The sequence below is a fragment of the Erinaceus europaeus genome, chromosome 1, assembly GCF_950295315.1.
Source record: "Erinaceus europaeus chromosome 1, mEriEur2.1, whole genome shotgun sequence".
NCBI classification, from domain to species: Eukaryota; Metazoa; Chordata; class Mammalia; order Eulipotyphla; family Erinaceidae; genus Erinaceus; species Erinaceus europaeus.
This window is the reverse complement of record NC_080162.1, coordinates 23,648,285-23,675,761: the sequence shown is the minus strand read 5'-3', so window position 1 is coordinate 23,675,761 and position 27,477 is coordinate 23,648,285. Positions and strand designations below refer to the sequence as shown.

Here is a 27,477-nt window from a genome sequence, read left to right as displayed (position 1 = left end):
CACTGGTGTCTTTGACCCTGGCTGTTGTGCTCCAGAGACACAGAAAGACGAGGGTGGCAGGAGAGTGAGAAAGAGAGAAAGCATCCCCAGGACTGGGGCACAGCACACAGCAACCTGGCCCACCCGCTACCTCAGAGATGGAGGAATGGCAGGAGGAGGCTTTTTGTACCATCCGCTGTGCAAAGAGCTTTTTGAGCCGCAGGTAATCCTCCAGGACCACCTTCAGCAGCGAGCCCTGGGGGAGGGAGAGGGTTAACCCCCACTAAACCCTCCCCTGCTTGCCCTACCCCTTTGCTCACTCCCTTAAAGTGTGTGGATGGAAGTAATGGAAAGAACCATTACTTTCAGCCTCTACCGGCCCCTCTAGAGGGCAGGCATGACTGAGTCTGGTAATTGAGAGAACTCTCCAGCATACTCCCATTGCCCTGGTCCTCTGGGGTGGGTCTAAGATGAACTAGGGTGCTGGGTCTGTGGGGGGGGGGGGAGAAGGGGGAGAGGCTGTTCAGGAACTTGCAGGGGAGTCTCACCTTGATGGGTCCTTCTCGTATGATCTGGCCCAGCTTGGCAATGTTGTCATACTCCTGGATGGCTGCACGCAGGTACCGGTCATCATCGGGCTTGACGGCTGCTGGCTCACGTCCAAAAGTTCCCTGGGGAGAAGGGGCTTAAGCCAGAGCAGAGGAACATAGCAGGCACATGCAAACAGAGCAGGGGACTAGCCCCAAAGGGCCTGCTCCCTGGTGAAGACTACACCAACACCCCACCCAGCCTGGGCTCACGTGGGTACGGGTGGGGCTGTTCCACAGGTCTGCGATCTCACTCAGGTTCTCTGGCAGGTCGTCCTCATGCTCTGCCTGGGCAGCCAGCTCCAAATTCCGACAGAAAGGATCCAGCCACACGGGGTTGGCCCTGTTTGTTACAAGGAGGAGTGGGGTGGAGTAAGGAGGGATGGCTTGAGTAGATGAGTGCCCTCTCAGCCTCACCCCAGCCCCTGCCTTTCCCCCTTCTTTCCTTTTCCTTCCTTCCTTCCTTCCTTCCTTCCTTCCTTCCTTCCTTCCTTCCTTCCTTCTTTCCTTCCTTCCTCCCTTCCTCCCTCCCTCCCTCCCTTTCTTTTTTTTCTTTTTGCCTCCAAGGTTATTGCTGGGGCTTGGTGCTGGCACTATGAATCCATTGTTCCAGGCGACTGTTTTTTTTTTCCATTTTACTGAACAGGGCAGAGAGTAGACAGGGGGAGATAGAACGGGAGAATGGTGGACACCTTCGGACCTGATTTACCACTTGTGAAGCAGACCCACTTCAGGTGGGTTGCCTTTTTCTCTGGTAGAGTCATGAAACTGGGAGGTGGGTTTGGGATGACGAGCAGCAGGGCCTGCACCCATGACACCTGTGGCTGCCTGCCTCCCCGCCAGGCCCCACTAAAACTAGACTGTGTCTGCATCAGCTTTGTTGCAGAAGCCTATAACTGGCGCTCAAAGTCTATGTCTCCTGGAATTTGGAATCCCCACAGAGGTGGGGGAGTCCTCTGTTTATTGCTTCTGAGGTTGGAGAAAGTAAGGGAGCCAGTCCACCAGGGGGCGCACACACACACACCGAATTTTAGCCTGGCTGTACTTGGGAGGGAATTCTCTAGGCAGCAGGGTCCCTGGCAGGCCTCCTAGGATCCTACTTACCCATCAAAGGAATACTTATTGGTGTTGGGCATGTCCATGATGTCGATGAAGCCACGGTTCCCTGTAGGTAGAAGGGTTGGGGTGTGGAGGGGAGGGGCGTGCAATGCTGTGAGTGTAGGAGGGTGCCTTGGGCATGCACTCTAGGCAGGTCTAACAGGGGTCCCTGCTACCCTCTCCAGTCTGGGACCACCCACCATGCCTTTGCTTACCTGCTGAGCCGGCTACAATGGCTTTGAGTTTCCGTTTGTGCCTGGGGAGAGGCAGAAAGGAGCTAGTGAGAGGGGCTGGGGTTGGGGTGGCACTTGCCTGCCCTGTGTCTGTCCCAGGAGCAGGGTTGGTGGCCTGGCTTGGGGCAGGGTGGACAGAGGTCACTCACATGGTCCTGTAGTACCAGTTCATGAGGATGAAGAGCATGGCAGCCAGGAACAGGAGGATGGCCAAGACAATGATCGCCATCTGGGGGAGAAGGGTCAGGCATAAGAAGCTAAGGGCACCCGGGGCAGTGAGAGAGAGTGTGTGTTGCTGCTAGGAGTACCTGCAGGGCAGACATGTCATCTGGCAGCCGAACAGAGATGGCGGGTTGCACATCCAGGACATTGTAGTTCCGGAAAAGATTTCGCAGCTGTTCCTTGTTCTCATCGATCATCTGGATCACCCTGGGGGAGGGGGGGAGGGGAGAGGGGCCTCAGTTCACCTCAGCTAGACACACACACACACACACACACACACACACACACACACACCCAGCTTGCTCTGCTCAGGACAGTCTGTGCAGTTCCTGTCTCTCCATAGTCTTGCAAGATTAAATCCCAGACAGGAGAGCTTTGTATCTCCTAGGGGCTGATTTCCCTTCACACAGAGTCCTCATGGTCAGTGCAGTGCTCACATTATACAGAGAGGCAGTGGAAGTCTCTGTGGCGGGAGCTCTGTTCATGCCCCCCACTGCATTCCTGCTTCCAGCTCTGTCAACCTTTGGGGAAGGGGAGGGGGGCCAGCACTGCACAGCAGACCCGGTGTTACTGCACGAGCCTCCTTTGGCTGGTCTCCTCCCCAAACCCACAGCAGGGAGGCCGACGGACAGTCTGAGTGCAGACCCTGACCCACCGGTCTACGTCCAGGATGCGGTTGGTATCGCGATTCACCACGTGGATGAGCAGTTCTGTCTGTGCAAAGTTCACTCGGCCCTTTTTGTCCACATGGAACTGAGAGAGAATGGACATTGTGAGGGCAGGAGAAAGGCAGAGGGGGAGGTGGACAGGCCTCCTCTAGGAGCTTCCTGTCATCATCTCCCAGTAAACTATCACTGCTGAGAGCTTGCTGAAGACCAAGCACTAGGGGCCAGGTGGTGGTGCACCTAGTTGAGTGCACGTGTTACAGTGCGCAAGGACCCAGGTTCAAGTCCCCGGTCCCCACCTGCAGGGGGAAAGCTTCAGGAGTGGTGAAGCAGGGCTGCAAGTGTCTCTCTGTCTCTCTCCCTCTCTATCTCCCCTTCTTGATTTCTGGCTGTTTCTATCCAAAAAAATAGAGATAAATTTTTTTTTAAATAGACCAAGCACTGTAGCCAGCACTTAGCTAGGAACTATCAGTATAATTAGGTCCATTCTACAGATGAGAAAACAGAATGAGGGCAGGGGAAACAGCATAATGCTTGTGCAAAAGACTTTCATGCCTGAGGCTCCAAGCTCCCAGGTCTAATCCCAAGCACCACTGAAAGCCAGAGCTGAGCAGTGCTCTTGTGTTTCCGCGTGTCTTTCTTCTCTATATCTCTCATTAAAATGAAACAAAATAGTTTTTAAACAGAAAAAAAAGAAAACAGAAGGAGAAACCTGGAAGGACTTTTCCAAGGCCAGTTAGGAGAAGAAGACTGTGAGGGCATGCACACATACACACCCCCCACCCCGTGCCCGTCCATGTTCCTGACTTGTCCGCAATGCACTGCCCCTCTGGCCCAGTCCCCCGTCTGGCCCAGTCCCCCGTCTCCCGCCACTGTCCCCAGCCCCAGAGTGGGTCCCGCAGGACACCTGCACATCATCCGTGTTGACGATGGCCCCAGTGATGTTGGAGAGCAGGTGGATGAACTCATCTTCGAAGCCGCGCACGCGGTCAGGAATCTCATTGATGACAATCTTGACGCGCTGGTCGTCCCTCAGGATGTAGATGCCAATGATGGCCGTGTCGTTGTGGCCCGCCAGGTCCCGGGCCACAATGTCTACCACAAAGTAGCCGGGGCTGTAGGCCATGAACAGGTCAAAGGTGCGCAGGATACCGTCCACACTCCCTGCAGGAAGAGTCAGGGAGTCAGGGGACACCGAGCGTCCTGAGTGCCTGGGGGGAGGGGTAGCGAGGGCCAGTGGGGGTGGGCACAAGGAAACTTGTGAGGGCCAGTGTGGGTGGGACTGCAGCAAGTCAGGACACAGTGCCTGTAGGGTCCGGCAGAGAACAAAGGTGATAGTAGAGTGTGAATGCCCATCCCATGGACCTTCATCAGTTTGGCTCATAATTGTGGGAGAGGGCAGCCCATGATGCCAGAACTTATATTCTAGAGATTTCTAGTGAAATCTGATTTTTAAAAAAATATCCATTTTTCTTTACATTTATTTATTTCCAGAGCACTGCTCATCTCTGGCTTATGGTGGTGTGGGGGATTGAACCTGGGACATTGGAGCTTCAGGCATGAGAGTTTCTTTGCATAACCATTATACTATCTACCCTCCACTCAATCTTTCTTTCTTCACCAGAGCACTGCTCAGCTCTGGTTTATGATGCTATGGGGGACTGAATCTGGGAACTCAGACCCTCAGGAATGAGATTCTGTTTACATAACCATTACACTACCTTCCCCTGTGCCCAAAATGTATTTTTTTATGGGGCAGAGAGAATGTCAGAGCTTTGTATAACTCTGGTATATGAGGTTCTGGAAATAGAACCTAGACTCTCATACATCCAAGTTCTGTGCTTTACCACTGAACTATATCATTAATTTCTTTTTTTTTTTTTTAAAGATTTTATCTTTATTTATTAATGAGAAAGACAGGAGGAGAGAGAGAAAGAACCAGACATCACTCTGGTGCATGTGTTGCCAGGGATTGAACTCAGTGCTTCATGCTTGAGAGTCTAGTGTTTTATCCACTGCACCACCTTCTGGACCACTATCATTAATTTTTTTTAACTATTTGAGTTTAATATTTTATTTTCCATCAGGGTTATCGCTGGGGCTTGGTCCCTGCAGTATGAATCCACTGCTCCTGGTAGCCTTTCCCCTGTCCCCCTCCCATTTTTATTTGACAGGACAGAGAGAAATTCAGAGAGAAGGGGAGATAGAGACAGGAAAGAGAGACATCTGCAGACCTGCTTAATCAGTCATGAAGCATTCTCCCTGCAGGTGGGAAGCTTGAACCTGGGACCTTGCACATGGTGATAAGTGTGCTTAACTGGGTGTGGTGTGTCACTGTCTGGCCCTATTTTATTTTATCTTTTAAAAATTTTTTATATTTATTTATTTATTTATTTTCCCTTTTGTTGCCCTTGTTTTTTTTATTGTTGTAGTTATTATGGTTGTTGTTATTGATGTTGTCGTTAGATAGGACAGAAATGGTTAATTAATCCTTTCTTAAATAAAAAAAATTAAAAATAAAATAAAATAAAAGGACAGAGAGAAATGGAGAGAGGAGGGGAAGACAGAGAGGGGGAGAGAGACAGACACCTGCAGACCTGATTCATTGCCTGTGAAGTGACTCCCCTGCAGGTGGGGAGCCGGGGCTCAAACTGGGATCCTCATGCTGGTCCTTGTGCTTCACGCCATGTGCGCTTAGCCTGCTGCACTACCACCCAACTCCCTTTATTTTATCTTCTTACTAGAACACTTCTCTGGCTTATGGTGCTGCTAGGGACTGAATTTAGGAGTTTAGCACCTCAGGCAGGAAAATATGTTTGCATAACCATTCCCCAGCTCTCACCTGAGTTTTACTTAAATATTCTGCATGTCGTGGTCCAGGAGGTGGCACAGTGATAAAGCTTTGGACTCTCAAGCATGAGGTCCTGCCTGAGTTAGCTTCCTGGCAGCACATGTACCAGAGACATATCTGGTTCTTTCCTTCTCCTCCTATCTTTCTTATAAATAAGTAAATAAAATATATATTAAAAAAGGGTTCCTAGCTGTGAGCATGGACTGTGAGCTCTGACTGACAGAGACTCAGAAATGTCACACACACACACACACACACAAATCCGTATGTCAAAAAAACCCACAACTTTGGACTGTACTGGTTGGTCCAAGGATGATGAGTTTGTAACTGCTGGTCCCTGCTGGGGTGGTATGAAAAACTTCTGAATTCACTTTTCCCTCCTGTGTCTGTCTGTCTCATCATAAGCACACTTCAGGAATTCACAGATACAGTAGGGAAACGATTAGAGGAGCTATAACATCCTTCTCTCAGGAGGTAGAAAACCTTGTATTTAAAACCTGTGGGGGGCTGGGTGGTGGTGCACACACCCCACTGACCACCAAGCCTCAGAGGTAGCTCAAAGAGGAGAGGAGAGCACAAGGCTTGCATGAGTAAGGGCCTGATCCTGGCACTGTGCTCTGGTTTTTACACTCTCCCTCCTTCTCCCATAACATCTTTTAAAAAATAAAATAGCGGTTGGTTTGGGAGGTGGCACAGTGCATAAAGCATTGCACTCTCGAGCATGAGGTCCTGAGTTCAATCCCCAGCAGCACATGTACCAGGGTGACGTCTGGTTCTTTCTCTCTCTCCTCCTATCTTCTTCTACTTTTCTTCTTTTATATAATTTATTTATTGGGGAACTAATGTTTTACACTTGACAGTAAATGCAATAGTTTCTACATGCATAACATTTCCCAGTTTTCCATATAACAATACAACCCCCACTAGGTCCTCTGTCCACCTATCTTCCTCATGAATAAATAAATAAAATTTTAAAAATAAAATAAAGTGGGAGTTGGTGCATGGTAGTGTACCCAGTTAAGTGCACATAGTACTAAGTACACGGACCTGGGCATGGATCCAGGTTTGACCCCCATCTCCTCACCTCCAGGGGGGATGGTGAAAGTAGGTCGTCAGGTGTCTCTCTCTCTCCCTCTCTATCCCCCCCTTCTCTCTCAATCTCTCTGTCCTATCCAATAATTTTTTAAAATGGCTGTTATGAACAGTGAATTTGTAGTGCCAGCACAGAGCCCCAGAAATAATCCTAGAAGCATAAAATAAATAAACAAACAAACAAACCAATGAAGGGCCAGGCAGTGGTGTCCCTGGTTGAGTGCACACATTATCATGCACAAGGGCCTGGATTTAAGGCCCCGTCCCTGCCTGCAGGGGAGAAGCTTCATGAGCAGTGAGCAGTGCTATAGGTGGCTCTTTCTCTGTCTTTCCTTCCCCTCTCAACTTCTTTTTGGCTTATCAAATAAAAGGGAAAAAAAAAAATCTGATGACTTTTCAGTTGTGTAACCTTTAGCAAGGGACTCAGCCTCTCTGTGCTTTACTGTATTTAAACACAAGGAGATCAGAGAGGGCACATAGATGGTTGTCAGGTTGTGTGATAGAGGAGGTGGCATGTGAATTACACCCCCAAGGCTGAGAGCAGTCAGAAAGCAGATTATATATATATGCTATTCCAGGAAGTGAAGCCAAGGACTCAAAGGCCCAGGGAAAGGTGGGCTAGAGCAGGCTGAAGGACACAGTGCGCACTGCAGTGTGGACTGTCTGGACAAGGACTCTTGTTAAAGACACTAGGGGGTCTGTGGGACTGGAAAGAGGGAGTTGGAAGGGACCTGGTGAGTCCTGACTGCCAGATCAAGGAGTCTGGACTGACTCTTGTAAACAGAGAAGAGCAGGGAAGGGCTTGGGGACTAGAAGCAAGGACATGGGGTATCTATCAGGAGAACTTCTAGAATCTGACCTTGAGCCTGCCTCCACACTAGGTAACTACACGAGCAAACCTGATGCTTGTGAGTACCCGTGTGCTCTGTGAATCTTGGCTCCCCAGCGACTGGCAGAGAGCCTGACGGGGGTGAGGTGCACAAACAGAAAGATAGTGGAGGGTGGGGGAGCTAGCGTAATGGTTATGCAAACAGATTCTCATGCCTGTGGCTCTGAGGTCTCAGGTTCAATTGCCCACACCACCATAAGCCAGAGCTGAACAGTGCTCTGGTTAAAAAAAAAAAAGAGAGAGAGAGAGAAAGAAAAGAAAGATAGTGGATATATAGAAAGGAGAATGGGGTGTATGTATGTCCAGATGGCTAAACAGATGGGTAGATAAGAGAAACAAAGGACAGACAGACAGATGTATGGGTAAATGCGCGAACAGATGAATGATGGGTGAATGAGATGAGATTCGAAGAAGGAAGAGGAAGGAAGTATGTAAGCAAGGACAACATGCCAGTCAGTTATTTCAGAGAATGAAAAGATTAACACATGGAGAAAACAGGGGTGGCTGAATGATGGGTGGAAAGAAAAGTAGAGGAGTAGAGGGACTGACAGGGCCCCACAGACCTCCTCCATCTCCTTCAGACTACAGACTGTGCAGTGACAGAGGTCTTGGTTGGAGGCCACTCCTGTGTGGCCAGGCCCCTACCCATGGTGAAGACCTGGCCCACATCTTCAGAGTCATTGGCGAGGGCCCGGAAATAGTGGATGGCCAGGATACTGTAGGAGACGAGGCTATTGTTGCCAATGTCTGCATCGAGGGCCAGCACTTGGATCAGCTCGGAGCCCATCTTGGCATCAGTGGCTACTCCTACAGGAAAAGGGGGGAGGTATAAGTGGCAGAGCAGGGGCCACCCAGACCCCCCCCACCCAGGCTCCGATCCTTGTACCTGCAGTGTATTCGGCCTTGGTGAAACGGGGTGGCTGGTCGTTGATGTCCTCTAGCACCACGCGCACTTCCTGCAGGCTGAGGTCAGAGACCAAGTCCAGGGCTGTGGAGGGTCCATGGGGCGGTGTCCAGCTGTGATTGCTTGAGGCCTTGACAATGAAGGAGAAGATGGATTCTAGTTCTCGGTCAAGGTCACGCAATACCAGTAGACGCCCATCAGGCTGCAGGTGGAAGTTCTTCTCTTCATTGCCAGCTGTGAGTGGGACATGGCACAGGGTGAAGGGGGCAGGGCCAGGGGTGGGGAGTACAGGATCATCTCCAGCCCCAGAGTAGGCAGGGCACCAGGCCCCTCAAGCCCCACCTGCAATGAAGTAGTACACGATGGCGTTGGAGCCCTCGTCAGCATCCACTGCACCTGTCACATTGCCCACAAGGGTGCCACGTGGTGAGTGTTCAGGGACTGTCAGCAGCTGGTACTGGGGGCTGCCTTTCTGCAGAGGGGAAGAGAGATGACCTCATGAGAGGCCAAGAGAAGACCCCAGCCTCCATCTCCTGCCAGAAGGCTCTAAGTATGTCTTTATGGGTGCTAACGGTGTTCATTGCTTATCCCTTGTGGGGTGAGTAGGATACTCTAGCCTTGAGGAAAAAATGAGTGGACCCAGGACACCCCAACTCTTCCCTTAGGAAGGATCACCAATGACTTTGTCCATAGTGACGGGCAAGCACTGCACATTCTCTGAAATACCCCAGCACCTGAATAGCTGCTTTACACCAGGGACCCCCCCCACACACACACACTTTTACTAAGACAGAATCTGGGGTCAGGTGGTGGCGCACCTGGTTGAGTGCACATGTTACTAAGACAGAATCTGCAAATGCACACAAGAAAATAAGTAAGTGAAAGCACCAAGTCAGCATCTGAGTCCGCATGAGGAGCTTAGGTCCTGCTTCATGAAGCAGAGTTGGCTTTCGGGTTTGTATGCACATAGGAGAACACCAGCTTTTCTGACCACTGGGCAGGGCTTTAAAGTGATAGCTGCTTAACCAATGGTTTCTCTGTGAACTACATGCAGGGGACTGGGTGGTGGCACACATAGTTGAGCGCACATGCTACAATATGTGAGGACCCGGGTTCAAGCCCCCAGTCCCCACCTACAGGGGGAAAGCTTCACGAGTGGTGAAGCAGGGCTGCAGGTGTCTCTTTCTCCCTATCACCCCCTTCGTCTCAGTTTCTGGCTGTCTATATCCAATACATAAATAAAGATAATTAAAAAAAATTGAGCAACATGCATTTTCTAGGTGCAGTCAAATATGTACAAGGCACAATGTGCACAGGGGAATGTGTGTGCGTGTGTGTAACCAGCTCAGGGGATGATCTGTAAGCTCACTGGAGGTCTCACGAAGAGAGGCTCATTGTCATCGATGTCCTCCAAGGCTACCTGCAGCGGTTGCATAGTCTCGTATGGCACCGGCTGGCCGAGGTCGCTGGCCACCAGTATGAGCTAGGAGCAGAGGAAGGCAGTCAGAGGAGAGCGAGGATTCCAGGTGAGTACTCTCTAGGGCTCAGGCCTTGACCTTTCTAGGAATTCTATGGGGGCAGGTAAGTAGCCCAGTGCCCAGAGGCTAGTACCTCCCTGGCCCCACCTACCCAGATCTGCCCAGAGCCCCGCCCCCGAACGGGCCCCGCCCACCCAGGGCTGCCCAGAGCCCCGCCCCCGAACGGGCCCCGCCCACCCAGGGCTGCCCAGAGCCCGCCCCCTGCCGGGCCCCGCCCCTTACGCTGTACACCGCCTGCGTCTCCCGGTCCAGGCGCTGTGCGGTCTGGATGAGGCCGCTGACTGCGTCTATGGTGAAGGACTCCCAGTCCCTGTTGCCTGCGGTCTTCAGGAAGCTGTAGCGCACCGCCCCGTTGAGGCCTTCGTCCTTGTCTGTGGCATAGACCTCGTACACATTGGACCGCAGTGGGATTTCCTATGGGCACCATGAGGAGGGAGGCTCCAGGGGATCTGAGAGAATTCAGTGCTGGAGCTCTTGTTCTTTCTCCTTCCCCAGCACAGTGTCCTCTCCTCCTCCCAGCACCCTTAGGAAGTGCCTGTTTGTCTGGACTTTCCTAGAACACCTCCTCACCCTACAGAATTTTGGTGGTGGGCGTGGCATGGAACTATACATTGTAATTTTACAACCTTGTAACAAAACGAACAAGCAAGTAAACAAACAAAAACCTCCTCACCTATCCCAGCTGAGGCTACTGCCCACTGACAGTCCAGCCTGGAAGCCACTAGGCTCCAGATTTAGGTGGCGACCCATCCAGAAGCTTCCCCATCCCTCCTACCCATTGCATACAGAGGGCTAGAAGACATGAGTGTTAATCAGGTCACTCTTTGTTCCCGTGTTGTCTTGCTCTCTACAAGAAACTAAGTATCCTTAAAAAGCAACATCCATGGGAATGCAAACGTGTGTGCAACTTCTATAGAAAACAGCACGGAGAGTCTTTTTTCCCTTTTTCTTTCTTTCTTTCTTTCTTTCTTTCTTTCTTTCTTTCTTTCTTTTTTTTTTTCCAGAACACTGTTCAGCTCTGGTTTATGGTGTTGTGGGGGGATTGAACCTGGGACTTTGGGGCCTCGGGCATGAGAATCTGTTTGCATAACCATTATGCTACCTACCCTTTGCCCCAGGGAAAGTCTGTTTTTTTAAAAAATTTATTTATTTATTATTGGGTAGAGACAGAGAGAAATTGAGAGGGGAGGGGGAGACAGAGAGGGAGGGAGACATCTGCAGACCTGCTTCACCACTCATGAAGCTTCTCCCTTGCAGGTGGGGACCAGGGGCTTGATCCTGGGTCCTTGTGCACTGTAATGTGAGCACTTAACCTGGTGCACCACCACCAGGCTTCTGGAGTCTTTAAACAAATAAAGCTGTTTTTACCTTATGATCCAGCAGTACTACTCAGGCATTCATCTAAAACATGAACACACTAATTCAAAGGGACATATGCACCCTCATGTTCATAGCAGCATTATTCACAATAGCCATGGAGTGGAAGCAGCCTAAATGGCCATCAACAGGACTGGATAGAGAAGTTATGGGACACAGACTGAGTAGAGTACTACCTGGAAACTGAAAAAAGAAAAAATGGAGTGGGGGGAGTCAAGCGGTAGCGCAGTGGGTTAAGCGTCAGTGGCACAAAGCACAAGGAACGGCACAAGGATCCCGGTTCGAGCCCCCGGCTCCCCACCTGCAGGGGCGTCGCCTCACAGGCTGTGAAGCAGGTCTGCAGGTGTCTGTCTTTCTCTCCCCCTCTCTGTCTTCCCCTCCTCTCTCCATTTCTCTCTGTCCTATCCAACAACGACGACAACAATAATAACTACAAGAATAAAAAAAAGGCAACAAAAGGAAAAATAAATAAATATTTTTTAAAATAGGCGATATTGTGTCCTTCAAGTCAAAATGGATGGAACTGGAGATAATTATTTATGCTTAGCAAAGTAAGTAAGGAAGTGACAGACAACCAATTACTGGATGCTTTCACTCATATGTAGAATACAGAGAATTGAAACACATGAACTTGGAAAAAAAAAAAAGTAGTCTCTCTCTGAGAGCTTGAAGGGAGGACTATGGTGGTTACCGATTACCCCTTGGGAGGTGGGGGCACAGAACTTTGGTGGTGGGAGCTTGTGTGCAACTATACCCCTATTATCTTACAATATTTTAAATCACTAAAAAATTTCAAGAAAAAAAAAAGATGGGGCTGGTTGGTGCACCCGGTTAAGCACAAGGATCCATGTTCTAGCTGCAGAGGGACGCTTCACAAGTAGATAAACAGGACTACAGGTTTATGTCTTTCTATACTGTTCTACCTCCCCTCCTTTATCAATTTCTCTCTGTCTTATCCAATAAAATGGGAAAAATGGCCACCAGGAGCAGTGGATTTGTAGTGCTGGCACCAAGCCCCACTGATAACCCTGGAGGCAAAAATAAAAAATAAATATAAAAAAAGAGGGGGCCAGGCAGTGGCGCACCTGGTTAAGTGCACATAGTACTACGCACAAGGAAGGACAGGGGTTTGAACCCCTGCCTCCCACTTTCAGGGAGTTTGCTTCAAGAGCAGTTAAGCAGGTGTCTATCTTTCTCTCCTCTCTATCTCCTTATCCCCTCTTAATTTCTCTGTCCTATCGAATGAAAAGAAAAAAAAAGTTGATATCAGGGCAAGGTGGTAGCACAGCTGGCAGAGTATACATGTTACCATACACAAGGATCCAGGTTCAAGCCCTTGTCCTCACCTGTGTGTGTGTGTGTGGGGGGGGGTTTGAACTGGTGAAGCAGTGCTGCAGACAGCTCTCCTAGTCTCTATCCCCGCCTTCCCTCTGTCTCTATAAATTAAAAAAACATTTTATTTATTTATTATTGGATAGAGACGGAGAGAAATTGAGAGGGGAGATAGAGAAGGAGAGAGATAAAGAGACACCTGCAACCCTGCTTCATCACTTGTGAAGTTTTCCTCTCTGCAGGTGGGGACTAGGGGCTTGAGCCTGTGTCCTTGAGTGCTGTAATGTGTGCAACTTAACCAGGGGCACCACCTCACGGCCCCCACAAACATTTTTTATTTTATTTATTTATTTATATTTTTTTATAGGACAGGGAGAAATGGAGAGAGGAGGGGAAGACAGAGAGGGGAGAGACAGATAGACACCTGCAGACCTGCTTCACCACCTGCAAGTGGGAAGCCAAGGGCCGGTCCTTGCACTCTGTGCCACATGCACTTAACCCGCTGCGCTACCGACTGACTCCCCACAAACAAACATTTTTTAAAGAAAAAAAATTAGGGACTGGGCAGTGGTGCACTCAGTTAAGCACAGAGATCACCATACACAAGGATCTGGCTTCAAGCCCCCGTTCCCCACCTGCAGGGAAGCTGCTTCATGAACAGTGAAGCAGGTCTGCAGATGTCTACTTTTTCTCTCCCCCTCTCTAGCTATTTCTCTCTGTCCTGCAAAAAAAAAAAAAAAAGCCCCCAGGATTTGTCTTATAGGCTCTGAACCCCAGTGATAACACCAGGGTCCATCCCGAGCATCACCATAAGCCAGAGCTGAGTAGTGTTCTGATCTTTCTCTCTGTATATCTCACTAGGAAAAAAAAAAATAAATAAAGTGGGCAGGATATGGGGCTGTAGGGGTGTGGGTAGCAGGAGGTCCCTGGGGTAGAGGTACCTCTCGGATGTGGAGGATAGTGCCATTGGGTGGGCGCACAAAGACAGGGCGGTTGTCATTGACATCGATGACCTCTACCAGGAGCATGGTGGTTCCCCAGAGTGGGGGCTGCCCACCATCTGTGGCCACCACGGTCAGGTTGAACCTCTCGTAGGACTGCAGCGGGCGCTTTGTGGTGACCAGGCCTGAGTCCATGTCCACGTGGAAGGCTTCTGGCGGGTGGGACAAGAAATCAGAGCACGAGTGGGGCTGAGATATCCTTCCCAGCTCTCCTTCTCCCCTGGGGCTGTGGACACAGCAGCCTGCCCTGCCCACCCTCTAGAGCATCTGTAGTGGGAGGCAGGCTGCATACCCGCTCCAGGACCCTCCAGTGAGTACACCAGCTCCCCGTTGGATCCCTCATCCTGGTCAGTAGCCATCATGGTGATGACTGAAGTGCCTGCTGGCTCATTCTCATACACGCTCGTGCTGAACTGGGGCTTGGAGAACTGAGGTCGGCAGTCGTTGACATCCAGCACCTCAATCACCACCTGAGGGGGTTGAGGTCAAAGGTCAAATCTTACTGGGGGCTTCTTTAGGAGACCCACAAGTTGCCCCACATGAGAAGTTACTCATACAGGAGCTATACTGGGGAGGGGAGGCTGCAGGTGGGGACAGGTGTCCACCGTCCCTTAACGTGTTAGTGTCTGACCTCAAACAACTTATTTAACCCCTGAGACTTATCATAATGCAGAGGAGAAAAACATCATTGCATGGGTTAGGTCCCTGGTTGTGGTTCTGTAGTTCCCTCCCACAACCCAGGCATATTCAACATAGGTTCAACGGTCTGGCTGAAGGGTTCCAGTCCAAGTGAGTGTGGAGGAGTGTTTGTGTGTGTATAATGTTTGGGGTCAGAAAGGCTACATGGCCACTACATTGTGTTCAGGAAATGACCCGTCATCTTCTGACTCCAAATACTGTGTTTTCACCAACACAGCAAAGACCTATATGGCAGGGACAGGATGCAAGTGCTTCTACCTCTTCCCCTCCACCTGCAAGAGAAATCTTGTCTTTCCTCAACCAGTTTCTCATTTTCCTCATTTTCCCACCACCCTTCAAGAGATTTCTTTTCTTTTCTTCCTTCCTTCCTTCCTTCCTTCCTTCCTTCCTTCCTTCCTTCCTCTCTTTCTTTCTTTCTTTCTTTCTTTCTTTCTTTCTTTCTTTCTTTCTTTCTGTTTTTGTCTTCCTTTCTCCCTTTTTTCCTTCCTTCCTTTCTCTTTCTCTTTTAGACAGAAACAGAGAATAAGAAAGTTAGAAGACTTTTGAGAGTGAAAGAGATCCCAGCATCAAAGCTTCCTTCAGCGTAGTGGGGGGACAGGTTTGAACGTGGCAAAGCAAGCATACTGTGCAAGTGAGTTTTTTCGCTGGCCCAAAAGTTTTTACTTGTTGATTAAGTTGTTATGAAGGAGAGCTGAAAGAATTGGACATATATATATATACACACACACACACACATATATATATATATATTTTTAAAAGGCACTGGAGAAGGCATAAGGAAGGGCAGAGAAATAGAAAACAGAGTCTGGAGCCACAGGGCTATGGATGGAAGTGGGGAGAGAGATCTTAGAAGGAGGGACACTGGCCTCAGAACAACTGTGTAGCCGAGAACTGAAATGGGAATGTGCTGTGAATTTGATCCCTTACTAATGTCCTTTAAGAGACATAAATAAAGTAATTGCTTTATAGTTTTATTTTATTTATTTTTTTTCTTTCCTCCAGGGTTATTGCTGGGCTCGGTGCCTGCACCATGAATCCACCGCTCCTGGAGGCCATTTTTTCCCCCTTTTGTTGCCCTTGTTGTTGTAGCCTCACTGTGGCTATCATTATTGCCATTGTTGATGTCGTTTGTTGTTGGATAGGACAGAGAGAAATGGAGAGAGGAGGGGAAGACAGAGGGGGGGAGAGAAAGATAGACACCTGCAGACCTGCTTCACCGCCTGTGAAGCGACCCCCCTGCAGGTGGGGAGCCGGGGTATAGTTTTATTTTATTGCTAAACTGTTGCCTTCAATGGAATACCATGAAGTCAATGGGACACTGTGACAGACACAGGTTATATTGGGGTGGGATGGGGTAGGTGGTTTCAGGCTTTACTTGGTTATACCCAGATATTTAGCTGTCATTGTAGGGGTTTGGCACAAGAGAATTCTCCCAAAGATCCTGTCTTCCCAAGTCACAGCCATTGTAATGGGGCCCTGCCCCACTCTGCAGGGGCCATTCTCCGCAGAGACTGATGCCTCCACAACCCCAGTACCCGGTGTCCTTGGCTAATGTCACAACTCTCACCTGTACAGAATTTTCTCGACGGTTGCTGGCTACATCTCCAGGGTTGTCTTTGGCCAAGGCAGTCAGGATATAGTGGTCCTTCTTCTCCCGGTCCAAAGAGGACAGCACATAGATGTCACCCTAGTAAGGGAGGATGAAGCCAGACACTGGTCTGGGCTCTGGTGACACAGTACTGAAGAGAAGGGACAACAGACTTTGCCCTCAGAAAGCTGTCAAGCTAGTGGTTCCCCATGTCTTCATTACCCCAAATCCACCTGGAGATGGGAAAAATATCCCAAACTGGAGCTCACTACCTGACCAGGTACATAAGTAACCCATAAATATTTGCTGTTCATAGTGTCAGGCTAGGATTATGTCTTATTGTTCATGTCAGGCAGAAAGACCCCTGATGAGAAGGAAGGGGGATGTGGGTAGGGAGAGGCAGTGGGAAGAAAGGCCAGTCCCAGCCCAGTGATCAGGGGAGGACATGCCTAACCAAACACTCCCAGGTCACATGATTCTCTCCCTTTATTGAAGACAGCAGCTTTGAGCCAATATGTAGGATATTTTTTAAAAAGTTATTTTATTTTTTAAGATTTATTTATTTTTTGTTAGTTACAACTTTTTAATTATTTTATTTGGGGGGATTAATGGTTTATAGTATATTTATTGACATAGGGTAAGATTTATTTATTAAATATTTCATTTATTTATTAATGAGAGGGATAGGGGAGAGAAAGAGAGAGAGAGAGAACCAGACATCACTCTGGTACATGTGCTGTCAGGGATCGAACTCAGGCCTTCATTCTTGAGAGCCCAATACTTTATCCATTATGCCATTTCCCAGACCATGTAAGATTTATTTTTAAAAAATATTTTAAAATTTATTTATTTACTGGAAGGAGAAAGAAATTGAGAGGAAAGGGATATAAAGAGGGAGAGGGAGAAAAAGGGAGAGAGAGAAGGAGAGAGAGAGAGACGGAGACCTGAAGCTTCCCCCCTACAGGTGGGGACCAGAACTCTGAATCCAGGTCCTTGCACAAAGAAGTGTGTGTGCTTAATCAAGTGCACCACCACCCAGCCCCAACGTTTGAAGTCACCACCCATCTCTTCTCTTGGGTTTCTGCTCTCCCACAAGTCAGAAGGGAGCATGCCATACGGGGGTTCTTCCCCAACCCAGGACTGAGCATAGGGTCATGGATGCTGTAGAAGCTTCTTTTGCCTGTCTTTGCTATAAATAAGTCAAAATAAGTCACAATGGTTTGAGTCAAGTTCTCTAGTCTGGTGGAAACACATTTTAGAAGTCTTTGTCCTATAAGGGGCTAAGTTCTAAGAGATACTGACCACTTCCTTTCATATCTTATGGGAAAGAAAGGCCGCAGGCTACAGGCTGTCTGGGGCTCTGAGAACAGAAGTTGCTGACTTGTCTAAAGAAAGTCTGAAGCGACAGATGCCCACGGGTAGCACCCAGAAATAGGAGGATGACTATATCACTCTGGGTGGCTTCTTAACACGGGCCCTTCTGACCCTGGGTCCTACCCACTTCCTAGTTCCCAGGTTCTCCCTTGTGTACTTACTGTAGTTGGGTTGATGGAAAACTTGCCCTCTCCGTCCCCAAGGCTGTACTCAATAAGGGCAAAGTTGCCTGAGTCAGCATCAGTAGCAGTAACTGTCAGAATGACAGTGCCCACAGGCACATCCTCAAAGACAGCTTCCTGGAGCCCAGTGGGCAGAGAGTGAGAGAGAGAGGAAGAGAGAATTAGTACTCCAGTCTGCACTAGGAACTCACTGATGCAGGGAATCCTGAGTATCCAGCTATTCCTGGGCTGGTCATTTCTACTGAGCATATTGGCTGGCAGAGTAGGAGTGGAAGATGCCCAAAGCTTCCCAAAGAGTGGGCACAGATTCCAGATCCAGCTGCTGGCCTAACTAACAAGGGTTCACCTGATAGGAGGGCTGGTCGAAGATGGGGTTGTTGTCATTGATATCCACAATCTCCAGGTAGACAGGGATCTCAGCGGCTCGGGGTGGTGACCCATTGTCCGAGGCCCTCACAGTGAAGTTGAGCCAGTGCACCTCCTCATAGTCCACTGTCCGGTTGGCAATGACCTTCCCTGAGACACAGAAGCACCCATTTTACTCATGTAAGTTCTCCAAAGCATAAAGAGAAGGAATCAGCATTCCGAGGAGCAAGGGTGGTCCCCAGTTCTTACTTTAAGGGTGAAATAACTTCATGTTTTAAAAAATATTTATTTATTTTGATGGGATAGAGAGAATTTGACAAGGGAGAGGGAGATAGGGAGATGTAGAGTGAGAGAGAGAGAGGGAGGGGAAGAGAGAGTAGGAGGGAGGGAGAGAGGGAGAGAGGGAGAGAGGGAGAGAGAGAGAGAGGGAGAAAGAGAGACTTGCAGCATTGCTTCACTGCTCATGAAGCTTCCTTCCGGCAGGTGGGGACTAGGGGTTAGAACCACATCCTTGAATATGGCAATGTGTGCGTGCCACTGTATGTACCAGCGTCCAGCCCCGAGGGTGAAAAAACCTTTCACAAGACAAAGGAATGAACACCAACAAGACCAGTACCTTCTCTTGGTCATCTTGCTCTGTAAGTGATACTCACAGAAAGTGTGAGAGGGGTTGGGATGGTGTTGGAATACATCAGATTTTCAGCAGACCTCAAAGGGGGGTTTCTGACCTAGGACTAGGCACTCTCGCCCTTCCCTAGTGTGGGTGTCTGGGGGTGATAGGAATGTTCGCCATAATGGATCTGGCCCAATTCAGTAAGAGACCATGGTGAGGGTCCAGCTGGAGGATGTGGAGTGGCCATGGTCACTGTTGTAAGCCAATCGTGCACAAACACAGTCCCCCAGGCCACCTACCTGCTGAGGAGTCTTCCAGTTGGACATAGCCTGGAGGCATCAGGTCCAGCAGGGTGTAGGTGATCAGCCCATTGAGGCCTTTGTCGGGGTCCACGGCTGCCACAGCAATGAGTGTGGTGCCGCGGGTGGCTCCCTCCAGGATCCTCTCTGTGTAGTAGGTGATCCCAAAGGGCTTAAACTGGGGTGTATTGTCATTGACATCCAAGATATTTACTGTCAGCTTGGCTGCAGGAGAGGCAGGGGGTGAGCATGAAGTTAGGGGACACCTGTGTGGCTGATCAAGCCTTCCTATGTCTCAGTGGAGCTCAGAGAGAAGAGCAGCCCTCCCCACCCACCCCACACCCAGTGATCCCAGGACTTCCCCAAGCTTGACCCAACCCATGGGCAATGGTCTGATTCTCCCTTCTACACTGGTTGCTCACTCTTCCAGGAGGGAAAGAAGGTTTGTTCCACCCATTTGCTGGGTGATCCTGGTGGAGCCACTGGCCTTCCCTGTGTGAGCAGGCCCAACCTGTTCAATGTGATAGAAGGACCAACATCTGTAAGACCTTTCCCTCGATTCAACCTTCCATCCGAGTCATCATTTCTGTCTAACCAACCTTGTCCCTCTGGCCTCTGAGCTTGGGATATCTAAGAGATGACTACATCTGCCCTTCCCACATTCTGAAAATGTGGGCCTCTGGGTGCAAAGATAAGCAGCAGCCCATATCTGCCACAACCATCTCAACAGCGGCCCCCTCTCTCCTTAGGGTGGAAGCCACTCAAGAGACCTCGATTGTTCTGGTCCTCTTCCTCCTAACCTTCCAAATGCCACAGCTGCAGAACACAGCACTGGTGGCCCTCTCCTTTCTGCCATGGTACCTGAGCCCCCCATTGTGGTGTTTGTGGCCTCATGTCAACCCTTGCTCTTTCTTCCCCTTGTGCTGACCCCATGGCTTCCTATTAGAACTGAAGTTCCTGTTTCACATTCAGGCCACAGCCGTATTACCAGATCTGGCAATAGGATTCTAAGCCAAGCCCCCCTCCCTCTCTCACTCACTCTCTCTCTCTGTAAACATGTAAATGTCTCTCTCTGTAAATAAATATTGATTAGAGAGAGAAAGTATATCACTCTGGCATATGCAATACTGGGGAGTGAATTTAGAACCTCATGTTTGCAAGCCTTGTGCTCTATCTCTGAGTTACTTCCCCAGCCTATAAGTCTCTCTTTCTTGCTCTCTTTCTCTCTCAACAGCACACTTATGGTTTATGCTCTTATGGGCTCTCTCCTTTTAAATAAATGTTTTTTTTATTTTTAAAACCATTTACAGGCAGGGGGTAGATAGAATAATGGTTATGCAAAGAGACTCTCATACCTGAGTCTCCAAAGTCCCAGGTTCAGTCCCCTGCACCATCATAAGCCAGAGGTGAACCAGTGCTTTGGTAAAAAAAAAACCAAACCAAAACAAACAAAAAACATTTACTGCAGTCAGTGAAGTAGCTCACTTGATTAGCGTGCTACTTTACCATGTGCACACTCAAACCTAGGTTTGAGCCCAGACCCCACAGTTTTGAAGGAAGCTTTGGTGCTGTGGTCTCATATTCTCTCTCGCTGACTTTTTGTCTTTACCAAAAAATAAGAAGTAAACAAAAAAGAACTTATTTGTTAACATGAGAAATAGAAGGAGATAACCAGAGAATCACTCTGGCACATGTGATGCCAAGGTTTAAATTTGGAATTTCATGTGTTTTATTTTAATGTTTATTATTTTTTTTCAATTTTTAACTATTATTATTTTAGGCACTTCATGCTTTTAGGTTCAACACTTTAGCCACCTCCCAGGCTGCACTTCTAAAACTCCTCTTAAATCTTCCTTTTATCAAGACCATTCCAGCCTCTACCACATCTCCTCTCCAGTGTGAGCCTTGGGGTTCAAGATCACACACAATTCTGGGCTACTGCATCTCTGACAGCTGGAACACACAGCCACCCTGAGGCTCCCGGGAGGTGCCACCTTTTGCTCCCCTACTAGAGCCAGTGCAGCTGGCCTTGCTGCTCCTTCCCTCCCTGGAGCCCCACCAGTGCCTGTGCCTATGCCCTCCTGCCCTTATCGGCTCTGAGTACCAATGGATCATGACTGAAGGGAGGAAGCCTTACCATTTGGCACGCTGACAGAACGGTCTGGTAGGTCACTGGCATTGTCAATCACAGAAAGAGTGACCTCGTAGGTGGCAACCAGCTCCCGATTCAGGGGAGATTTCACGATGACAGACCCTGTAGAGCAGATGAGGCCTGGTTCAGACCAACAGGAGCCCCCTTAAAATGTGGGCCTCCCAGGGGTGCTCTCAGTCAATCCCCCCACCCCACCCCCGTGGAGGGCAGTGGCTCCTAATGGAAACAGCTGGCTTCATCTTTGACTGGGATGGGACCACAGTCACCTGCAAGCCCACTTACTAGGCAGGTGACCTTGGGGGGAATTTTAACCTCTCTGCACCTGCATATTCTTATCAGTAGGATTACAACACCTACTACACAGGGCTATTTTGAAGATCATCATAATAGGGGCAAGGTGGTGGCACACCTGGTTAAGTGCATACATTACAATGCACAAGGACCTGGGTTCAAGCCCCCAGCCCCACCTGCAGAGGGAAAGCTTCATGAGTGGTAAAGTAGGACTGCAGGTGTCTCTCTCCCTCTCCCTTTCCCCTCTCAATTTCTGTCACTATACAATAATAAATAAAATGAAAATTTAAAACATTATAATAATGACATGGGTTTACATTTGAAAAGGGCATGTCATATAAATATAGCTTGGCATGTAGAAGGGAGTATGTAATTGCTTCTTTAAAAATGCTTGCATTCCACAGTTAAGTGAATATACTGAAAACTACTGAGCTGCACAACTGGAATGATTCCGGTTGTAAATTTTATGCTACCTGTGTATTTAAAATATGCTTGTATTCTATAGACATCAAGTCCATAGAACAGTCCAAGAACAGTCAGGAGAGCTAAGTAATTCAGGGGCTTCTCTGGAGGAGACAATGAGGGAATAGACTGAGGAGTCAGGCCTACCCTTCCACCCCAGTTAAGTGGGCCATGACAGTAGGTGGTGATGGGAAAGGGACACCAGCCCTGTGTGCTACATTAGTACTGGCTTGAACTGTGTCCTTTCCTCACACTTATGCCTCCCGGAGACCCCACCTGCCTCTGAATCACAGAGGAACCCACTAGAGTCTTGGGTTTGGGGTGGTTTTTCTCAGACCTGGCTCAGTTGGAACCTCTTTCCAGCTCCCTCTCAGGCACTGAGGTCTCTCTGGGACTCCCTTTCCCCTTGCCAGATTCCCCTGCTGGGTTTGTTTCTCCTCAGGTCCCCAGCTGTGGGTGGTCACTTACCCTGGGCCGCCTCCTCCTCCTCCTCTTCCTACTCTCGCTCCCTGTCCCCCAGGCTGGGGAGCGAGGATGGGGAGAGGGTGGCTGCATTCAGTCTGCAAAGGCTGGGCCACGGCCTGGGCCTGGGCCCCACAGACAGGAAGGGTGGTGGGGGTGTGGTGGATATGGAGGCGGGTGGGTAATGGGGTGAAGCAGAGAAGAGATGAGGTGGGAAGTGACAGAGAAACAGAGCTCAAACCTGTGGGCCTGCCAGCCGTGAGGAAGAGAGAAGAAAGTTAACATTAGTTAGTTCAGGGTGCAGAGCAAGGCAGGGGTGAGGGGTGGACTCCCAGCTGACCAAGGTGAGCTCTTTGGAAGGGAAGAGTGAGGGCAGCAAGGGGGGTGGAGGGAAGCAGAAGGGAGGGAAGCCAGAGGAGCAATTTGAGGAGTCCAGTTAGATAGGAACGGGGGGGGGGGGGGCAGCGAGGAGAGGGGTTTCCAGAAGAAACTGGGGGAAAGGTGAGCCCAGGAGGTGAGAAGGTTGTGTGGAAGAGTGGCAGAGGAGACACTGGAAAGAAAAACAGAGAGAAGAAAGTCAGTTGGAGGGAGGAAGAAGAGAAAAGTGGTAGAGACTAAAGTAGAGCATAAAGATGGGTGAGGACAGAGGGCTGCTCTCCATGGAGCTCACCAGTCAGTGTCCCAGGAACTGGCCAGGGATGTCGCCAACCTATATAACTTCGTGGTTTTTCTCTTCTTTTAATTTTTTTCCTTTAGACTTTAGATGCAGATTGAATTAATCTTGCTCTTTGGTTCACTGCATGCTATGATCATCAACACTGTTCTTGTTTTGTGTATGTATGTATTGCCTTTTATTCCTCTACCCTTTTCTCTTCTTAGGCAACCATTGTAGTGCATTTAAATGAATGTCTGCTTGAAAGTGTTCCTGAAAATTTTATAAGTATTCTACATTTATGCAAATGGAGCTTGTTATAAACTACCCTGATCTACTTCTTACTCTTTTCAGTTCATTTATGCAAGCTATGCAGTTTATAACTTTTTTCTAAAGTGTATGATTTTTTAAAAAACATTTTAAGAGAGTGAACATGATGCCAAACAGATTTCCCTGGACAGACAGCCCCACCAATGTGTCTTGGAGCTCCGATTCCCCAGAACCCCACCCCACTAGGGAAAGAGAGAGACAGGCTGGGAGTAGGGATTGACCTGTCAACGCCCATGTTCATTGGGGAAGCAATTACAGAAGCCAGACCTTCCACCTTCTGCATCCCACAATGACCTTGGGTCCATACTCCCAGAGGGTTAAAGAATAGGAAAGCTATCAAGGGAGGGGATGGGATACGAACTTCTGATGGTGGGAATTGTGTGGAGTTGTACCCCTCTAATTCTATGGTTTTGTCAGTGTTTCCTTTTTATAAATAAAATAAAATGTAAAAAAAATAAATGAAAAAATAAAATAAATTTTATCTTTATTTATTTCTGGGACAGAGACAGCCAGAAATCAAGAGGGGTAGGGGAGAGAGAGAGGGAGAGACACAGAGAGACACCTGCAATACTCTTTCACCATTCGTGAAGTTTTCCCTGTGCAGGTGGGGACCAGGGGCTCAAACCCGGGTCCTTGTGCATTGTAACATGGCGCACTTAACTAGATGCACCACAACCCGGCCCCTAAAGTGTGTGATTTTTTTAAAAGGTGTTATCTTTATTTGTTTCACACAGTCTCACACTGAAAGTGAGAGAGAAGCCAGAGCACCACTCCAGCACATGCAACACCTGGTCTCAAACCAAGAGCCTTGGGCATAAGAGTCCTTCACTCTGCCAGTTGAGCTATCTTCCCAGCCACACAGTGAGTGCTTTGAATCCATTGTTTCTTTTTGCTGCCTGGTAACCCAAGGAGATCTACTATCATGTTTTACTCTCCTGCCTTCAAGGGAGGGATGCCTACGTGATCTCCAACTCCTCCTCTTACCAATGCCATTATAGTAAACATCCTAAGATAATCTCATTACTGATCAGAGAACTTTCTTGGGCTCATACCCTGGAGCAGAATTTCTGGGAGATGAGTGTTAGATCTACTTTGCCCTAGTTTGCTGTCCTGGTGGCGCAGCTGGTCTAAACTGGCAGTGCTGTCTGGAGGTTCCGATATCCCCATAATGCCACTAATACTCATCATTGTCCAGCATTATCTGTAATCATTTATGGAAAACTGATTTCTTATTGCTGTTCTATGATGCATTTTTCTGAATACCAATGATTTACAGTCATTTGTCACAGCCATGCTAGTTCATCACTCCTCTGGACCATATAAGTAGTAATGTTCCGGGAGTTGGGTGGTAGCGTGGTGGGTTAAGTGTAAGTGGTGCAAAGTGCAAGGACTGGCGTAAGGATCCTGGTTCAAGCCCCTGGCTCCCCACCTGCAAGGGGAGTCACTTCACAAGCAGTGAAGCAGGTCTGCAGGTGTCTATCTTTCTCTCCCCCTCTCTGTCTGTTCCTCCCCTCTCTATTTCTCTCTGTCCTATCCGACAACAACAACTACAGAGAGAAATGGAGAGGGGAGGAGCAGATGTCGACATCAATAACAACAATAATAACTACAACAATAAAACAACAAGGGCAACAAAAGGGAATAAATAAGTAAATACATAAATAAGTACAAAAAAAAAAGTAAGGTTCCAGGGACCAGATGGTGGCACACCGAGTTAAGCACACATATTACCAAGCACAGGAACCTAGGTTCGAGCCCTCACTCCCCACCCACCTACAGGGGGTTCTGCTTCACAATAGGTGAAGCAGGTCTGCAGGTGTCTCCCTCCTACTTCCCTGTCCTCTCTCAATCTCTTTCTGTCCTATCAAATAAAAATTAGGAAAAGAACAAAAGGAAAAAAATGGCTGCCAGGAACAGTGTCAGCACTAAGCTCCAGCGATAACCATGGTGGCCAAAAAAAGGAAAAGGAAAGGAAAAAGAAAATTAAAAAAAAAATAAGGTTCCAATTATCACCCCCCACCCCAAGTTATGCAGACACACCAACTTCCCAGGGAAGCAAAATACGAAACATTTGGGATGATGGTAAAACCACAAAAATCATAATAAGTTGGATAAGTCGTGAATGATTATCTACAGTTCTCTCTCTCTCTCTCTCTTTTCTGACAACGTTAAGAAAATCATTCGGGGTATGTTTGTAACTTATGGATGATTTAATAGTCAGTATGCATAGGGAGAAAGCATCCAAATACCTAGCTATTAAAGAAATGCATATTACAATACAGTACCATTTTCCTGCACAAGTACAATGCTGACAAGGATGGGGTGACATAGACACTCTCATGCAACACTGGTAGAGTGAGAAAATCAGAAAGGAGAGAGGCAGATGGTTGAAAAAGTCGGAGAAAGAGGAGAGGGAAGAAACAAGGGGAGAGAGGGAACAGAGCTAGGAGAGCATCTGGTATCCATAGGGAATAGAAGGTGGGAAGTGAAGCAGCAGAGGGAGGGCAGGGGAGGAGCAGAGAGGGAGAGACTAGGAGAGAAGGGAGGAGGAGACTGGGGCAGGAGACAGGAGACAGGAGTGGGGCAGGAAGGGAGCAGGCCCTGTACCTGTGTTGATATTCACAGCAAAAGCATCTTCCTGGTCCGGCACCAAGCGGTCAGTGTCGTCCTTGGCCATGATGCCAATGATGTGATACTCCAGCTTTGGGTTGAGGTCCCGGTCGATGGCAGTGACGTTGACAATGACAGTGCCAGGCTCTGCTGATTCCAGCACGCTCACCGTCTGGATGGGATTGAGGAACTCAGGGCGGCAGTCATTGATGTCATTGATGAGGATGGTGATGATGGCTGTGCCCGAGAGAGGGACAGTTCCCCGGTCGGTGGCTATGACTGTGAGCCTGTAGGAGTCCTGCTCCTCCCTGTCAATGGTGACATTGCCAACACGGATGACTCCAGTGACTGGGTGGATGAGGAAGCGGTCCTGAGCTCCTGCTTCTATTCGGTAGATCAGTTCCCCATTGAGGCCGCTGTCCTCGTCGGTGGCTGTCACCTGAAGGACCGAAAATCCTGTGGGGGTGGTGAGGGGGGAAACTGAGGACAGTAGCCCCTTGAAAACACATCATATTTTTTCACCTAATTCAGCCACAGAGAGGGTCTTTTCAGACCTGCTGGGAAATTGTGCCGATGCAGTCACATCTGCCATGTTGTCCCCTCAGGTTACTGCTAGTTCCCTGGAGAGTTGGGACATTCTCGGAGTGCCTGTTCAGCCATGTTGTGCCCTCAGGACATTGTCTATATCCCCGCGATATCTGGAGTGCTCTGGTTACTCCTCCCCCCTCCCATTCTCACGAGAGTTATCATCCTATCCTGGAGTGCTCTGGTTACTCCTCCCCCCTCCCATTCTCGTGAAAGCTACTCCTATAAAAACCCTTCGTTTTCCGCACCTTGTTCTCTTGCCAGCGCTTCACTCCAGTATTCAGACGCAGGAAAGGTTACTGCGTGAGGCGGCCATTTTCGCTACCTCCACGTGGCCCAACCTGCTTCTCTAGCACCCAACTCTGAGGTGCCAGCGTGAATAAAGATTTGTGTTTCCTCTTCGCTCCGGACCCTCTCTCTCTCTTCTCCGCGGCCCGCGCACTACAACATCTGGCTCTACAACACAGACCTTCAAGATGGAATCCAGAACTCAAGACCTGCATTCCAAGAATCCAAACAACCAAACTCCCTCTGAGGAGTATCTGTGCCTGCAGCCCTCCTGTGAGGAAAAATGCTCAGATGTGGAGGAGAAAGCAAAGGATGAAAAATGGTCTGAATCCAAGAAAGAGAAGGAGAATTCTCCAGAGAAGGAGCAGAAAGGCACAGACAGTCTGAACTTGGCTGTCAGATTCAGAAAGCAGCTGTGATGAACAGAGTCCCAAAAAGAGAAACCGCTCCTGGAATTTCACCCCCAAAGCAACAGGGACCTCTCCAGCAGAAGGACACAATGAATACTCCTCAAATACAAGAAAAAGAAAGATTCCAGATGGTGGCCACGAGAGCCACAGATATCCCAGATCGAGCCCCTGCACACGCAACAGAAGGTTGACTGGACACAGGCAGAGGTCCCAAACCCTCAGGCCAGCAGCCTCCCATCCACCTCCCCTGAGACAAATCCTGGTGTCTTCATTGCGCTTCATGTCAGAAGCCACCTATGAGATGCTGACATAGTTGCCTCAGGAGTCCCAGGGCATGCTGGCCCAG

General features: G+C 48.9%; 1 protein-coding gene across 3 annotated transcripts in view; it reads right to left on the bottom strand.

The window, feature by feature from the left end:
* Nucleotides 1-27,477, bottom strand: part of CDH23 (cadherin related 23) — a 505,784-nt gene that overhangs the window by 1,863 nt on the left and 476,444 nt on the right. The window contains exons 47-68 of one of the 3 annotated variants that reach the window (XM_060201959.1): nucleotides 25,846-26,304; nucleotides 21,027-21,143; nucleotides 18,890-19,114; nucleotides 17,958-18,127; nucleotides 17,591-17,728; nucleotides 16,035-16,154; nucleotides 14,061-14,238; nucleotides 13,709-13,920; nucleotides 10,281-10,472; nucleotides 9,890-10,003; nucleotides 8,863-8,992; nucleotides 8,503-8,754; nucleotides 8,262-8,423; nucleotides 3,692-3,948; nucleotides 2,775-2,872; nucleotides 2,206-2,326; nucleotides 2,047-2,126; nucleotides 1,880-1,920; nucleotides 1,671-1,731; nucleotides 780-909; nucleotides 528-650; nucleotides 131-235 (exon numbers count right to left, since the gene is read on the bottom strand). In XM_060201959.1, the coding sequence (XP_060057942.1) occupies nucleotides 131-235; nucleotides 528-650; nucleotides 780-909; nucleotides 1,671-1,731; nucleotides 1,880-1,920; nucleotides 2,047-2,126; nucleotides 2,206-2,326; nucleotides 2,775-2,872; nucleotides 3,692-3,948; nucleotides 8,262-8,423; nucleotides 8,503-8,754; nucleotides 8,863-8,992; nucleotides 9,890-10,003; nucleotides 10,281-10,472; nucleotides 13,709-13,920; nucleotides 14,061-14,238; nucleotides 16,035-16,154; nucleotides 17,591-17,728; nucleotides 17,958-18,127; nucleotides 18,890-19,114; nucleotides 21,027-21,143; nucleotides 25,846-26,304 (3,485 nt within the window). Of the gene's footprint in view, nucleotides 1-130; nucleotides 236-527; nucleotides 651-779; nucleotides 910-1,670; nucleotides 1,732-1,879; nucleotides 1,921-2,046; nucleotides 2,127-2,205; nucleotides 2,327-2,774; nucleotides 2,873-3,691; nucleotides 3,949-8,261; nucleotides 8,424-8,502; nucleotides 8,755-8,862; nucleotides 8,993-9,889; nucleotides 10,004-10,280; nucleotides 10,473-13,708; nucleotides 13,921-14,060; nucleotides 14,239-16,034; nucleotides 16,155-17,590; nucleotides 17,729-17,957; nucleotides 18,128-18,889; nucleotides 19,115-21,026; nucleotides 21,144-25,845; nucleotides 26,342-27,477 lie in introns of those variants that run through there. The other 2 variants (XM_060201864.1, XM_060201917.1) reach the window with 2 other exon arrangements.